General features: G+C 48.8%; 2 protein-coding genes across 2 annotated transcripts; both read left to right on the top strand.

Moving 5' to 3' along the window:
- Positions 1-2312: 2312 nt before the first annotated feature.
- H6S33_000190 (uncharacterized protein) lies at positions 2313-6091 on the top strand (the record flags this gene model as incomplete). The annotated part of the gene is made up of 7 exons (XM_044831540.1): positions 2313-2552; positions 2679-2692; positions 2948-3022; positions 3072-3183; positions 3253-4037; positions 4212-4914; positions 4973-6091. 7 exons carry the CDS (start codon positions 2313-2315, stop codon positions 6089-6091), a joined length of 3048 nt encoding a protein of 1015 aa, XP_044699749.1.
- A 5347-nt stretch (positions 6092-11438) lies between these two features.
- H6S33_000189 (uncharacterized protein) lies at positions 11439-13928 on the top strand (the record flags this gene model as incomplete). The annotated part of the gene is made up of 3 exons (XM_044831538.1): positions 11439-11628; positions 11868-13293; positions 13355-13928. 3 exons carry the CDS (start codon positions 11439-11441, stop codon positions 13926-13928), a joined length of 2190 nt encoding a protein of 729 aa, XP_044699748.1.
- Between the last annotated feature and the right edge of the window lie 1426 nt (positions 13929-15354).

The raw sequence follows: 15354 nt of genomic DNA, 5'->3' as shown, positions 1-15354 counted from the left end.
TCTTGATAGCTATGCTTAAGCAGCCGGGCCGGATCCCAATCGTGTTACTCAAACCCAATACGGAAGTCGTGATATATGTAAACATCGCAGAGAAGTGTTCATGATGAGGTTTTTTATATCACGACTTCCGTATTGGGTTTGCAATTTGAGTAACACGATTGGGATCCGGCCTGATGGCTTAAGGGCTAGACGTGTCAATGGTGGCTGACAGCCACTCCGGACCTCCTGGAGCTTGGCATTGTTGGATTTTCGCTAGTCACCGAGAGTCAAAAATGGAGCCAGATGCTGTTTGCCACTGATCAGTTTTTGATGAGAGCGAAAATGCAACCCCATAGAACATGGATTTATTCCTCCATCAATACCATCGCTAAATTTCTGGGAGTTTTATAAAAGGTCAATTTGCACCTGAATTTTATAACAAAGCAATCTGTATAAAAAAAGACCCCCATTTGGTCATTCAGCAGTAGTTAGAAGCTTAGACCCTCAGCCCCACATGATGAGCTGGACCTATTCTTTCTTGGCAACTTAGTGCCAAACCCGTCAAAAAAGACTCTGGACCTCCCAGCGCAAAGTGTCCAAACACGACCGATATTGCATACCATACAAAAAGGAGGGCTTGACGCTTTTTTATATGGAATGCAATAGCAGTCGTGTTCGGAAACGTCATGAAATTAGTAGTACACCCTCGACGGCAGTCACGGCCATACTTCCTGACGTTTGTAAAATTGCGGACTGGGTGCGTATCTGTATGGTATGCAATAGTGGTTCCTTTTACAAACATCAGAAAAATATGAGTATACATGCTCTATGGTTAAATAATCACATGCAACCGTGCTCCCATCGACTCGCCTTGGTTTTATCGAAACTACAGCTTGCGGTAAGATTATTGTAGAAGTATAGGAGGAGTTCTATTGGCTTGCCCAGCCATAGAAACCCTGTTTTTAGACCCCTGTTTCTACAATAATTCTACCTCTCGCTGTAGAATAGATCAGCTCAGTACCAATCAGGTTCTCAGAAATGTTTATGTAAACCAAGCAGCCTACATCCCTTTGCCATCTCCAAAGTCGATATTTCAAACCCTGGTTAAATTTACCGCCTTATGGCCCTGTCTCGGTATGTACGTCGAGCGGGTTCCTCGCTAATTGGTCAATAACCGGGTCATCCTGCTTAAGCCTTCCTACACCCCCCCAACCCCCAGCCCTAAGAACCCTTTGCTAATGATCCTGCGTAGGATCACGCGGCCCTGGTAAAACCTGCATATTGCGAGACCTCCTAATCAGTGATGGCAAAGTCACTAAGCCACATATTCTTATTACTAAGCCACACATAACCATTGAGGAAAAGTGACTTCGCCACCGAGGTCCCTTCATCTCTTGCTGCCCTACAACTTGCCGAAGAGACCGAAGAGACCGGCGTGTTGATAAACGGTTTTGACGGCAGGTACGGTATGTGGTGAATCTCATAGGATTACACCACCGGTGAAACAGATGAAGGGATAGTAAGCCGACTCCATCAACCTAATCTGTGGGATTGACCAAACACATCAAAGTTATGGAGTATCACAGTCAGGGTCGACTGCATCGTCAGGGTCCTTATCCCTACGTAGAGTGACCTATCATAAGGACAAATCCACTCGCGATCACCGACAGCACGGCTGAAGCCAGGTGACGTCATTTTAAGCACGCTCCAACATAAAACTGGAAAGAGCGACGGGGCAAGGCTGTCCCTGTCCATCCTGGGCTATCCCACCAGCCACAGAAGCAGGTTGCGCGATCAAGAACTTTTCGACCTGATGCCAGGATCGGAGAAAGTTCTACGGTAACTTGGAACGGCCCAGATATTTCTTGGACAAAAGGGCCTGTCAAGACCTTGACCCGGCCGCCGAGAAGGGAAAGGGAGAAAAGCCCCACTGACTCCTCCCCTCCTAGATATGTTATTGAGACTGGAACCGCTGGATGGTTTAAAGCTGGCCATCCGACGAAATTCCCCTCCTGCTGCTCTGGAAACTGTTTTTCGTCATTATGAGGCTTTCTCTTAGACCTTATACCAAGTTTTTCAATATCTTGCAATACACACTTTACACTTTCTAGCACAGCGAAGGAGTGTCGCCTTCCCTCTCTCGTCCCGGATTGTACAACTTTTCCCGAATTCGTAATTCCTAGCCATCCTATCCCATCTTTCAACGGACCCTCCCACACACCTCAATTCCCATCCGATCTGAGATCTCACTCCTCATCCTTGTACCCATCCGAAACCATAGAGCTTAGAGTACTTACATACCTACCCATTCTACATCCCGTACAGTTCGACCAATGGTGGATCCCCGTACTGGTACATCCGCTCGTGGTGCAGCTCGCAAGAGCTCTTCAGCCTCGTCCTCAGCAGCGGAACTCGCACAGTCTCCGCAACAACAGCAAGGGAAGGTCCCTATTCCACGCTTGCGACCAAGTGCAACCAGAGACGATGGTAGCGGCGGTTCAACGGCTGGTAGCGGTGGGGATAGGCACAGAGTTCCACACGCATGTGAGCCTTGCAGACAGAGAAAAACAAAGGTTCGTGCCGAGAAACCTTATTTTATCCCGCCCCCACAACGTACGATCTCTCTTTTCTTCTGAAATAAAAATACAGTATCATGCTAATTGCTTGCCTGCGACATTCGTGCGCATTGAGTTGAGTAGTGTAGTGGTGAAAGGTGTGGGAAATTTTCTAGTGCCTACCTATTTCATAACGGGTTTCGAGTCTCATTGTTCGGATGTTTTCAACCTCAAGAGATATTGGGAGTATGAGGGAGTCGAGAGAGCTGGAATTTAGGCTACGGAATATCTCGGGCGCGGTCAAACGAGCTCTCCACGGTTGAAAACAGTCGAAGGATGGGGCTTTGAACCAGAATTTTTTTGATAATTCTCCCCTAGTGGTATAATACTAATTGACCTAATTTTTGAAATAGACCCGTATGCAAACATTGCCAGGACTTCAAACTCAGCTGTTACTATGCTGACGGAAAGCGCGATAAAGCTAAAAAGTACTGCTTGATCTGAACTACTAGGCTATACAGCTAACCTTGAACCTAGTGAGATGATCTCGTTGAAATCGAAGGTGGAACTGTACGAGTCAGTGCTTGAGCAATTGAAGTGTCACGTTGACAGCGCTGGCCAATTGGCTATCCAAAAGGCTTTGCAAGGGGTCAGTCAAGTCGAGTTTTCTGGGCGTGCCCTATTGCCTGCACAGAACTTACAACCTCTGCCCTTACAGCCACGTGATATTGGCCTAGAATACCATTCAGCCCATCAAAAGCACCGGGACGGCGAATCTCTTGTCACGGCCGGGGTCGGCTCAACTGGCTCTGTAGACCATATTCGAGAAGAGCCCAATCGGAGCGACAGCGCATACCCGACGGGGTACATGGGGAAAAATAGTGAAGTTGCCTGGATCCAAAGAGTAGCTCAACAACTTGCTCGTGAAGCTTCGGCAGAACCGCCACGTATGGCTCCCATGCCGGGAACTGGTTCTCAGAAATCACATTCAGAGACATCGACTAAAAATTACAACGTAGAATCCAGTGCTCTTGCCACTAGGAATGACGATGAATACCAATTCGAAACGCCTACCTATCACCTAGACGATTTGTCTGTTTCGATAGCTGGGGGACAAATCAATCCGTTCTATCTTCCTCCTAAAGAAACTGCTGATGAGCTTTTGAATGCATTTTTCTCCACAGTTTATCCCACGTTCCCTATCGTACTAAAAAAGCTTTTTATGGCGCAATACGACGCTTTTTTTCAGTCTTTCTTCCCCCCGGCGAGCTCAAAGCGATGGTTGGCAATGCTTAATTTAATGTTTGCGATTGGCTCATTGTATGGGCGTCTTACCAATGCTGATTGGAAGGAGGAATCTGAGATCGAGCACCTTAAATATTTCTCTAGGGGTAGAGTTTTGAGCCTTGATGAAGGAAGCATCCTTGAGGTACCTGATTTACAGCAGGTTCAAGTTGTGGGATTAGCTGGCATTTATCTTATTGCTAGTAACCAGACTAATCGGTATTCTACCTCCTCGTCTTTTTTTGGATTACCGAGCATGCCATGTCTCCCGTGTGGTTCTTGATGTGTCTTAGAGACATATCTTAGAAACCTTTAAATAAAAATATACCTTAACTACGTGCTGCCCCCTCCAGTTCGCTAACCCATCGCTAATCATTTTATCCTAATTGCCAGTGCATGGAACGTTGTCGGGCTTGCTATTCGCTACTCGCAGACTCTCGGTCTTAATCTTCGCAACGACGTTCCTGAACTTGATGAGGCAGAGAAGGAGATGCGCGTGCGAATGTGGTACTCGCTATATTCCCTAGAGTATCTACTTTGTATTATGACCGGTCGACCGTCTTGTATTCATGAGCGGGATTGCAGTGTACCAATGCCTCGCCCTGTTGATGAAGAACAATATCCCATGGAGGATGGGTTTGGTATAGCCTTGAGAAAGTACTCCGAAACCGCCAGTCCTAACTCGCAACCACCGTCCGCAAAACCTTCTGCCGTTTCCAGCCCTTTCATTTTTCGCAATTCGCCTCCCACACCTCAGCCCCCAGGACCCTCTGTCCCCGCCTCTAACATCTCTTCTGCGCCATCTCCTTCTTCAACAACGTCAAAACAGGCCACAGCAGGTTCTTCACGTACTTCTATCAGTTTTCTTAGCTCTGGCACATATCCCTCAACCTATTTTGTTGAGCATACAAAACTCAACCAAATAACTGCTGAAGTATTGTCGAACCTTTACAGCCCTGCCACCAGATCTCGAAGCTGGAGTGACATTCAGGGAACCATCTCCGCGATGGAGTTGAAGGTTATGAAATGGCGTGCTGACCTCCCAAACTTGTTGGATTTCGGCAAAAGACAACGAGATCAACTTTACTACAGACAGGTATTGTGTTTTTTGCGTGCCAGAGATATCATTCAAGCTTCACTGACGCTGGTAACAGAGAATGAATCTTGCGTTCCAGTACCATTACATTCGAATTATCATCAATCGCCCATGCCTATGCAGATTGAACTATTATCGTATACCAAATGAATCCAATCGTTCACGTGGGTTTAATCGGTCTGCAGCAGCAACGTGTATCGAGGCTGCTCGTGAGACGGTGGCGCTTTTGCCGGACGAGCCAAATCCCGTTGGCCTAATAAGCAGCTCGCCTTGGTGGTGTCTGCTCCATTATCTTGTCTCTGCAGGTACAATTTTGATGGTGGAAATGGCTATGCGGGTTGAACACAACCCGCAGCAAGCTGACGGCTTGTTAAAAGATGCCAAAAAATTATTGAGGTGGTTGAGGGCCATGGCAGAAGACAGCTTGGCTGCCGAAAGGTCTTGGAAAGTCCTCACAAAGCTGCTGGTAATATCTGCTTCCAAGATTGGCGGTGACGTCTCGGACGTACCAACAGATTTCCCGGAGAACCGGGACGTCCCTGGTGGAATAAAGGCTGGAAACATCAACAACAATACGAACAGCGGCAACGGTGGCAACGGTGGCAATTCCAGCTCGGATTACTCCCAGCAACAGGACCAGCCATTGGCAACACACAATGGAAACCAGGCCGAGGAGACTAGACCAGGAACCAGTGCCGAGGAGTTCACCGACCTTTTCCGCGGTATCCTAGGCGAACCCTTCCCGTTCTCCAACATCCCCATCCACACGCACTATGATGATGTGACGGCAATGCAGGACGTGCCCCACTTTACTGATTCGGCGGCCGACAATCAGCAGAGCTTCCCGCCGAACCAGGATCATTCTGCAAATCAGGATCTCCTCGCAAATCACCTCCAGCCTCTCCCGGGCCCCTCGGGCATGATGTTTACCAACTCCACTCAAATGGATGGTATAAACGTGAGAAATCAGCCCGACCCTACCGAGATATTACAGGAGAGGCGCCAACGCAGGAGAGAGTCACAGGGAGTCAGAAACATATCGCTTCCGCCCTGTTACGCGAACCACTGGGCCCCCGTGCCATCTGGTGATGTGGGGTACCCAATGGCGCCGGCATTCCGTGAACCTAATCAGCAAACGAGAGATGGGGCAGCGGAATTTGAGCAACGGGGGAATTGAAAACCGAATTGAAATCGAATTGAGGCTGAAAAAAATATTTTGGAGTTTGGCTATTTTTTCATATCTCTGTCTTTGTGTTTTGTTTTTTTGTTTTAGACTTCACTCTCACATTACGTAGGGCGCGGGGAGGATAGGCGGCGATAACAGACGTGTGCCTCGCGCGTGGAGGGTTGGGAGGGGGGGATCTTTAGGGATATCAAGATGTTTGAAATTGGAGGAGGAGGAGAAGGAGAAGGCGGTGGTGGTTGTGGGGTGGTGGTGGAGGTTGAGGCGGGGAGGAGAAGAGTGACAAGTGATGACCAGCGCAAGTAGTGTGTAGCAAAAGTATACACCAAAGTACATAGCGACGTCATGATCAGTTTTTCCCCGACCAAAAAAAAAATCTCTTTAATTTTAATAACCCCCCCCCCCCCCCCCCCCTTTCCTGCTCCTCCTTCCTCCCTTTTTTTTTTCTAGTCCCTATTAGCAACAACCGCCAATCAGGGCGAGTATTTAGGCAAACGGCGTACTTCTTCTTCATCGCCTTAGGTAGTATTTAGTAGTCCGGATTCCAGTAGTACTTGTAGTTTACTCTGCTGCAATGTTATATCATGATCATGCAGTACTTAACGTTAACGGTCTTTGCCCGTGATATACTTGTCAGAAGTTGATACTATCATTGTTGACGTGGGCGGTCGATTTGTGCATGTAGTAATTAGTGGTGGTAAGGGTTCGATGGTATTCAGCGGACGGTCACAGTACGTTGGAATTCCCTAGGCTCGTCCCCAACCCCCCTGCTTCCACGAGAGCAGCTTGCTGCTAAGTAGGGGATTGGTACGAGACTAGCAAGTCCCCTATCTGGTCATTTGTCTTCTTCCCTCATAGTCCAACTTCGACGTCTTGTGTGACTGTTCTCTAAACTCTACCTACATGTATATTGAAGAGTGAGCCTTCTCGCCCTCTTCCTTGTTTCTAATCATCAGTTCATACAATACACTCTATGTTCTCGCTTATCTCTATTTCTATTGCTCCAAATTTAAAGATCATCCCGAAAACAATAACCCCAACATACAGACTGCCCCGTCACACACAAGACGTTGAGATTGCCGTCTTTGGCGGTTTTGTCTTGAACTCAAAGAGGCAGTTTTGACGTCTTGTGTGACCGGCTATCTATCGACTATCGATGGAAATTACTTGGGATGCCTTGCCACAGTCTGAATTAGCACGCCGCCAGAAGATTGGTGCAGGTTATATATAGTCTAAACGGCTGTCATAAACATAAGCGCTCGCCTACCCCCATCAGATACCGACCGCAGCAGAATTTACACCCCGCATACGCAGCAGAGGGTTAGGTTTATCCATCCTGCAGCGAGGGAGGGTGTGGTGGAGTTTCGTGATCGTCATGGATATATGTATGTAGGGGCGGGCCGCTGGCAGGGAGGCGAGTGGTGCCGGCAAGGGTACATTCGTGGAACCGGGGCCCGGCCGGTGGTGCCCTAGGGAGCTGTCGGTAGTAGACCTTTACTCAAGCCAAACAAGTCATTAATGTCCAAAGTACACAGAATCGTTTCGCAACTGGTGAGAAAATGTGTGCTGAGGGCTTAGTATTGACTTTGTTAACCCGGTACTGATTGATACCCTGGTAATATGTACACTCAGAGAGGGAGAGCTGTGTCGATGTTGTACAATACATAAAACTTAAGTTCAGGGCCCACAGCGTTGAGGAAAGCCATGCCAGCGAGCAGAACATCAAGTTACACGCCTATGACATACATGCTAACCACCACAACAACAACTACTACAACTACAACTCACTCAATCTTCCCGCTCACCTCCCTATTCCCATCGCCGGTCGTCAAAAAAGTATGTGCTCTACTTTATTGCACGGTGTAGTCTATTTTTATGTTTTTCACGATCTTCAATACGCGACCCCAAACCCATCAAGGAAGGTATTGACCATCACCAGAGCGTGAATCCTGGCTGCCAGTCAGCGCGCTGTGATCTCCCATCACCAACCACATATCCCGGTTTTTTCCCTGTCAAAAACCGATCCTTCGGGAGACCCCGCCAAGTGATGACCTCAGTCGAGCAGAGCAAGTAAGCTATTCCTGTCTGTCCGAGCGTCTATCTGCCTGCTCGGTGTTGTGCGAGAAAGAACAGAATCAAGATCTGGCCCCGGGGGGGGTTTTGGGGGGGGGGGGGGGGGGGGGTGGATGTGGATGGTGATGTGGATGGTGATGTGGATGGTGAGGTGGGGAGGTGGGGAGGGGAAGCAGTGACGTCATATGACAGTTGACCTGCAGCGGTCACGGGGGTGATGATGTGACCGCGAGGAAGGGCCTGGGGGAGAAGATGCAAGTGAGTGAGGCTGCGGGGTTCGGGCAGTTTAGTAGGGTTTAGTAAGTTTACTAGGCCGCGTCTTTTTGGGTCCTTGGTGGTTGGTGCATGTGGGCCATGGAGGATCACTCGAAAATAATAACTATTCTACAACGCCACACTGGACACTGCCACACGAGCAACTCACGTGCCCCCCGAGTAGAGTTCCTAAGACTCTGGTGTTTCTCAAAAACCCCTGAGTTATGTTCCGCGGTGACTTCCAGAGCACAGTATGATTACCCCCCAGCCGAATTGGCTCTAATCCATAGCATGGCGCATGCCGTTGCCACGGCCGTAGAGCGGAGCAGAGTAGATTAACTCAAAGTGAGCAGATCTCAGGCACATACACACTGGCAGAGTAACTACCTAATCCATGGCGCAAGGTAGAGCAGGTACACGCTCTTTTTCCAAAGAGGAAGAAACTCGGCGCAATAGATATATAACCCCCTATCCACGGCCTCGAACATTCCCACGGTTGGCAGCTCCACGCCCAACGACTCCGGCAAGACCACAAACCCTCCCGCCCGACCCGATCAGACAATCATCGGGTCTCACTCGATCGTATCCACAACTAGATCTATCTTATCGGATGTCACTGCAGTCTGAACCACGCCCGTTCGCCGCGGCTTAGTCGCCAAGCGAGCGCGGGACACGCCGAGTAGTCTAGGTAGAGTGGTCGGGAAGCTAGACATACGCTTAGAGTAGAGCGTTCTCGACTTTATTTCAATGACCCCGAGCGCTGGGGACGGTTTGTGAACGCGTGTGTGGGCATCTCACTCTGATAAGAAGAACAGGAGGAGGAGAGTGAGGGAGAGCGAGGGAAAGGGAATTCGGAGATTGGTGAATTCGGCATGGTGGGTAACATAACTTTGGGTTCTTGTCGGAGTGATCGGGTGGTATAGCTATGATATGTAGGGTTTTGTTTTGGTTTTGCTTTTTGTTTGAGCGTCTAAAACCTGAGTTTTGTTCTATTTCGGAGCCCTCTCTTTTTCTTTGCTTTCGCTCCTCCTCCAACCAGGTTTTCACATACAACTGTCACTCTGTCTAGCCACACTGAGATTGCAAGAAGTGAAAGTTTAAAAGTGCGCCTCGTGTATGCCGCTGAGTTAACACTTTAAAGTAGAGTACCTAAAGCACTTATATACCCTGGGGTAAAGTAATAACTTTATGTACGGAGCCTAGCTCGCGTAGAATTGAATTAGGGGGGGGAGTTTTAACCCCTCCACGTGAAAAGGGACCGGGGAGCGAGGGGAGGGGAGGTCCAATTCAGCCGTACCTACATCTTAAATACCACTTTGGAGGAAAAGAACCATGCTGACACAAAACACTGGACAAACACTTTCCCTTCCTAGTTGGAACTTGGAACCCAACATGGAAGGCCATGTCTCAGGGTCACTTTTTCTTCACGCCCACCACGACCACGCAAGAAAACAGAAACCGAGCATTTAAATGCCACGACAGCTGACAACACCATAACTCGGCCAGAAGAGTAGAACCGTGTGGGTCTCTCCAGAGGCATGAGGGATTGTGGGGAGTGTACTCTAGATAGAGTACACCGGATTAGCTCTCTTTTCCCGTTCTGCCTATTGCGTCGGAAATTGGGGTACTTCATGCATGTTGTATGTGGTGGGCCTCCTCCTCCTCCAGATGGTGGAATGGGGGGGGGGGGGGGGGGTCGCTTAAACATGGTGCAACATCAGGGCGGTGTGTGGAAAGTGCTTTACACCATCGGGTAAGAAAAGAGAGTACAGTAGAGTTTTGGAGAGGGGGAGGGAGTGGGATTGTGGGTTATGATTGTAGAAGACTCGAAGGTTTGGGCGGATTGGTGAAGGTGCTGGGCGGCTAACACGATGGAAACATGGATGGGGAATTGGGATTTGACATTTCGATCGTCTCTTGGGGAATTTCGAGGGATAGAGTTGGTCGCTTTAGGACAGCTCAGTGTTTAGGGAGACACATACACTAACACAGACAGCAATGAATAGATCATAGAATATTTCTTCTTCTTCTTCTTCTTCGTCTTAAACCTCATCAATTGCAAGAGGGCGCACAGAAACACAGACACATCATTATCTTCCCTATCTGCTAGGTATCTCCATGTAAAGTTATCCAGCGTGTACTCTAGGAAGGAGGAACCAAAATACCAGCCTATCCCATCATCACATACCGCCGTCGTCAGACATCATTTGCAAACATACTTTGCGTAGGTACATGTACTTATCCAGACAGAGAGGATAAGCTCTCTCCTTCGTCTGCATATTACCATCTTCAACTAAGACAAGCTTCTGGAAAGCCCCCCACCTAGAGACGCAGCCGCCGCCTTCCTTCCCTTTTGATACTTCGCTGCCGTTGCAAATATATACACACTCACTTCAAGTGACATCTGCGCGTCCTCGTCCCATCACGACACCTTCGAGGCACGGCAACTCGCCACTCCTCTCCTCCTTCACTCACTCACACACTCTCTATTTTCACGTTCATTGACTCGAATCAATCGCTTGAGCAGCCGGCCTATTGATTGAACCTCCTCTGTCTGTGGTTCACTCAACCTCCAAAGGCTGCCGACCGCAGCCAGAAAAGAGACGTTGTCACATTCAGCTTCCACTCATTTGGTGCCATTGCATTGCATTTCAGGTCGACAGCAGCAGACCTTGTCAAGTTCAACCACACTCTTTGGTCCTACAGAAACGCCCATCACTCTTTTTTTACTTAATTTTTCTTTGCTCAGCCACATTTGGCCTGATCCTGTTTCTCAGTCTGTGCCTATCTGTGTGTTTAGAGGTGCCTGCTCTACTCTAGTCCACTATCCCCCCCCCCAAAGGGCCCTCCCACACCTCTCCACAGACCACAAACACCCACGCTTCCCCTTCCCTCCTTCGAAGACTTATTTTGTCTTTTCACGCTCTCTCCTTCACTCGTTTCCCCTTAATCCCTTCCAGAGCCCCGTCTTCCCACTCCCGGAGACTCGGTTCTTTTCTCTCCAACCGTCAATATGCGAATGCGACCCGCAACCCCGCTCAGCATCATCCTGCTGGCCGCATTTGCTCTCTTGCTGCTGAGTGTTCTGAGTACTCCGATAATTCCTGGAATCCACCTCGCCGCCTATAACGACGTTACGTTCGGCGTCTTCGGCTTTTGTACGTCGGGTCAATGTAGTGGCTATGCAATTGGTTACAACACAGGTATGTCTTTACCATCGGTCGTGGGGATTATGGAGAATGGGGCAGGGGTGGAGGTCTCGCGAGAGGGTAGATGGGGCTGGTTCGGTGTTATTGTGACCGCTGCTAGTCTTGCATTATGTGGACGCGATGTTAATTGGTCCCATGCGATCATTGCCGTGTCTTGCAGCTCGCCCTCCTCCCCTCGTCCTGTCCATGCATCCATCAGTCATCAGGAAAATTGCTAACCTAAAACCTCACAGCATCTGGTGAACTTTCGAATGCCGACTTTTCCCTCCAGTCCAATGCCCGCAATTCACTGACACACTTGCTGATTGTGCACCCCATTGCGGCACTATTTACTCTAATATTATTAATTCTCTCGGTGCTTTCGCACCTCAATGGTCCCGCGCATTCTCCGCGATACTTGCTTGCTATTTTGATACTTTCGCTACCAACATTTGTACTCTCACTTCTTGCCTTCCTAGTTGATATCTTAATTTTCCTACCGCACGTTCAATGGGGTGGTTGGGTCGTGCTTGGGGCGACTGTTCTCAATGCCATAGCAGGAATTATAACCTGCGGTATGCGCCGAACGCTTGTGCAAAAGGTCGCCCGTCGCAAGAGAATCGCAGAGGCTCCGCCTACGAATGGTACGGAATTTTATGCAAACCAGCCGCAGGTCGCGGCAGTTCCCCCGATTCCAGAGAGCAACATTGGCGATAAAATGCCGGAATTCGCTACTTTCGAAGTTGATAAGCCTGTGCACGGGGAGCCGGAGGGAGAGCGTATCCCATTGAATCCTAGATCGCGAGCCATGTCACCGTCAGCGCCCGAAGAAAGAGTGATGGGTGGCGCGAGTTCGTTTAACCAGCCTTCGTTACGTCGTGCGCCCAGCGATAGGAGTGAGGGGTATGGGCCGCCGCCGAGAGGTGCGGGGCCACTCTCGAGGCCCAATCCACCGGGACAAGTAAGGGGACAATACCCGAATCAACCAATGCAATCGGCGAATAATGGTAATCCGGGACCGTACGGCGCTCCCCCACCTAGAGGATATGGTAGCCCGGCACCTGGATATAATGGAGATGGCTATAATGGTGGACCTCCTCAAGGCGGATATAGAGGACCTCCCCCTCAGAATGGACCAGGAATGTTCAACCCAGGTACAGGGCTAGGGCCTCCTCCGAGAAGAGGTCCCGGGCCGAACCAATTTGGACCCCGTGGGCCGCCGCCGCAGAACGGCGGGCCATATGGAGGTGGTGGACAGTACGGAATGGGGCTGGGAATGGGACCGGGACCAGGAATGGGACCAGGAATGGGACATCATAATGGGATGGGACCGCAAGGAGGAATGGGGCCAAACGGCATGATGATGGGTGGTGGCCAGGGACAGAGGAGACCGATGCAACAGCAACCCCCGCCACAACATCAACAAAGAGAAAGCCGCGAATATGATTTCCCTGCGGAGCAGCCACACGTAGACGAAAGACGGGAGTTTGAGCAGACGCTTCCTGCAGCAGCAGGAGGCACGGCAGTGGGAGTTGCAGCAGCAGCACCAGCGACCAGCGAGGAATATCGTGATGATGATAGGCGCGTGCAACCTGCCGAGTTGGCCGCAGATATGCAGCGGGAGCCCACTCCGCCCAGGCTGGCTGTTGTAAATGATACTAAACAGCCGTACGACAATGAGTAACACCCCCTTTAACATTTTAACTTGCTATTTCCCTTCCCCTTTATTAACAACTCATAGATATGTACCCCCACGTGCAGTATGGAATGGACAGAGCTCTGGTACTCCGCCGCCTCAATCTCGCACGCCGCCCCCAGCTGAACTTCCTACCCCCGCCGACGCATCTCCTGCCCGCCGTGGAAATAATGCCGCCCCTCGTCCGTCTGAAAGTTACTACGAGGATGTGGCACCAGTATTCGATGCTACCCACGTCGCACTTTCGCAGCCCCCGCACCCGCATGCGCCTATGCCCGGCGGTATGCCTGGACCTATACCGTACAGAATACAGATACCGCAACAGCAGCAACAGCAGCAGCAACAACAGCAACAGATGCCGTTACGTGCGTTAGAGGACCTTCAGGATGGCCAGAGAAGTCCCGCAATGAGTACAACCAGCAATTTCACAAGTATCAGTCAGAGGCCTCCAAATCCTAACTGGGTGCCAGGACCAGGTCAGCAGCCGCCAATGCCAGGAGGAATGAACCAAGGGCGACGAGGACCGACGTCTAGTCAATTACTTGGAGGAAATCCCGACTTTGAACTGCCAACTGGTCGAGGCGGAAGGTTCCGAGGTGGGGCAGGTATGGGGAGATGATTTTGAGGGCTAATTTTAGTACATATCGCGGAGAGAAGGGGCCAGTTGATATCTTTTTTGTGTGGGTTCTTTATGTTTTTATCTACTCCCTGAGAGATATCCAGGTTGAGAGGATTGATGAGTATTGATGTTGTCGGAATTAAGCAGACAGGAGGATGGTCTGGTACCGCGCATGTTGTTTTCTTTCTTTTCTGTCTACTCTAGGTTCTTGCTGTTCTTTTGGTAGGGCGTATTTTCATGGTCTGTGTACACCATTTTTTTTTTTTTTACTTGTGTTGGTTAGGGTATAAGACTTCGTCCACCAACGACGTCAACTTTCCCCTTCTTTAGTTCTGAATCTGGTAATGGCAGATTCAGCTATTCACTTCTTTTTCTTCTGTTTTTATCCTTCTTCTTTGTGCAACATTTCATTTTTTTTCTTGTTCTTTCGATTCTCGGTATATGATTACTATATCATCTCTTCAACGACCAAAATAATAGCTTTGGGGGTTTATGTTGTTCTGATTTTTCTTTTCTTTTCCTTTCTTCATGGGGGCAGGCTATTATTCTATTTGACTACGCGATTATTGATGGGGAGGTCTGTGATGTGGATGTATGGGAACTTAAGGGATGAATGTCAGAAACCACAAGGGAACTTGGGGTTCACATGCACACCATAGTTTGGATATATGTAGCTATTGACTTTTTTCTATTATACTACATACATGTATTAATGTTATCCCCCCTTTTTTTGTGAATGATGTCTTCTTTTTATTTACTTTCAGTGCGGTGGGTATTTTTTTTCGATTGTCTTTATGCCTTTATTTCCCTCCCCTCCCCCAACGTTCATGATCATGATATCGTTTTTTAATGCTGCATTTTGCTCTTTCTTAAGCCTTTTTTTCTTTACTTTCTTTATTTCAGTTATGGGCGTTCAGTTCAGCACGCGTATGGCCATGGGTCCAGTTGCAGTTCAATCCAATCCAATCCAATTGCATACTTCTTATATGTCTACTTGATTGAATTCCGCTGGTTCCGAGATTCGAGGGGGAATATCGATATCGATATATATTATCCAAAATGAGATTACAGAGCATAACCTGGTAATTGCAATTCTAAACTGGGGGGTTTCATCTTAATAATGCATATAGCTACATGATATCAAGGGGATCTTAATACGTAATTGTGGTTGGTAAACGGGAGTTAATTAAAATTAAGATACGGTTATATGTAAATATCATGAGAAGTATGTAACCACCCCTACGTGCATGTATGTGTCTGCACTTGAAATTGACTCGTGCCGAAAGCTAAACTATTACTCTGATGTTTGGCAAAAGGAATGGACAATACGAATACGGTAAGGTAAGTTATGTATCCATGAAAAAATGAGTCCCTTCGACCAGAGTCGAACTGGTGACCAACCGGTAAGCAAGCTATTACAGCCGGG

The sequence above is a fragment of the Morchella sextelata genome (assembly GCF_020137385.1).
Source record: "Morchella sextelata strain SCLS chromosome Unknown scls_1, whole genome shotgun sequence".
In the NCBI taxonomy this organism is placed as follows: Eukaryota; Fungi; Ascomycota; class Pezizomycetes; order Pezizales; family Morchellaceae; genus Morchella; species Morchella sextelata.
The sequence above is the reverse complement of the archived record's forward strand: the minus strand, read 5'-3'. Positions and strand labels throughout refer to the sequence as shown.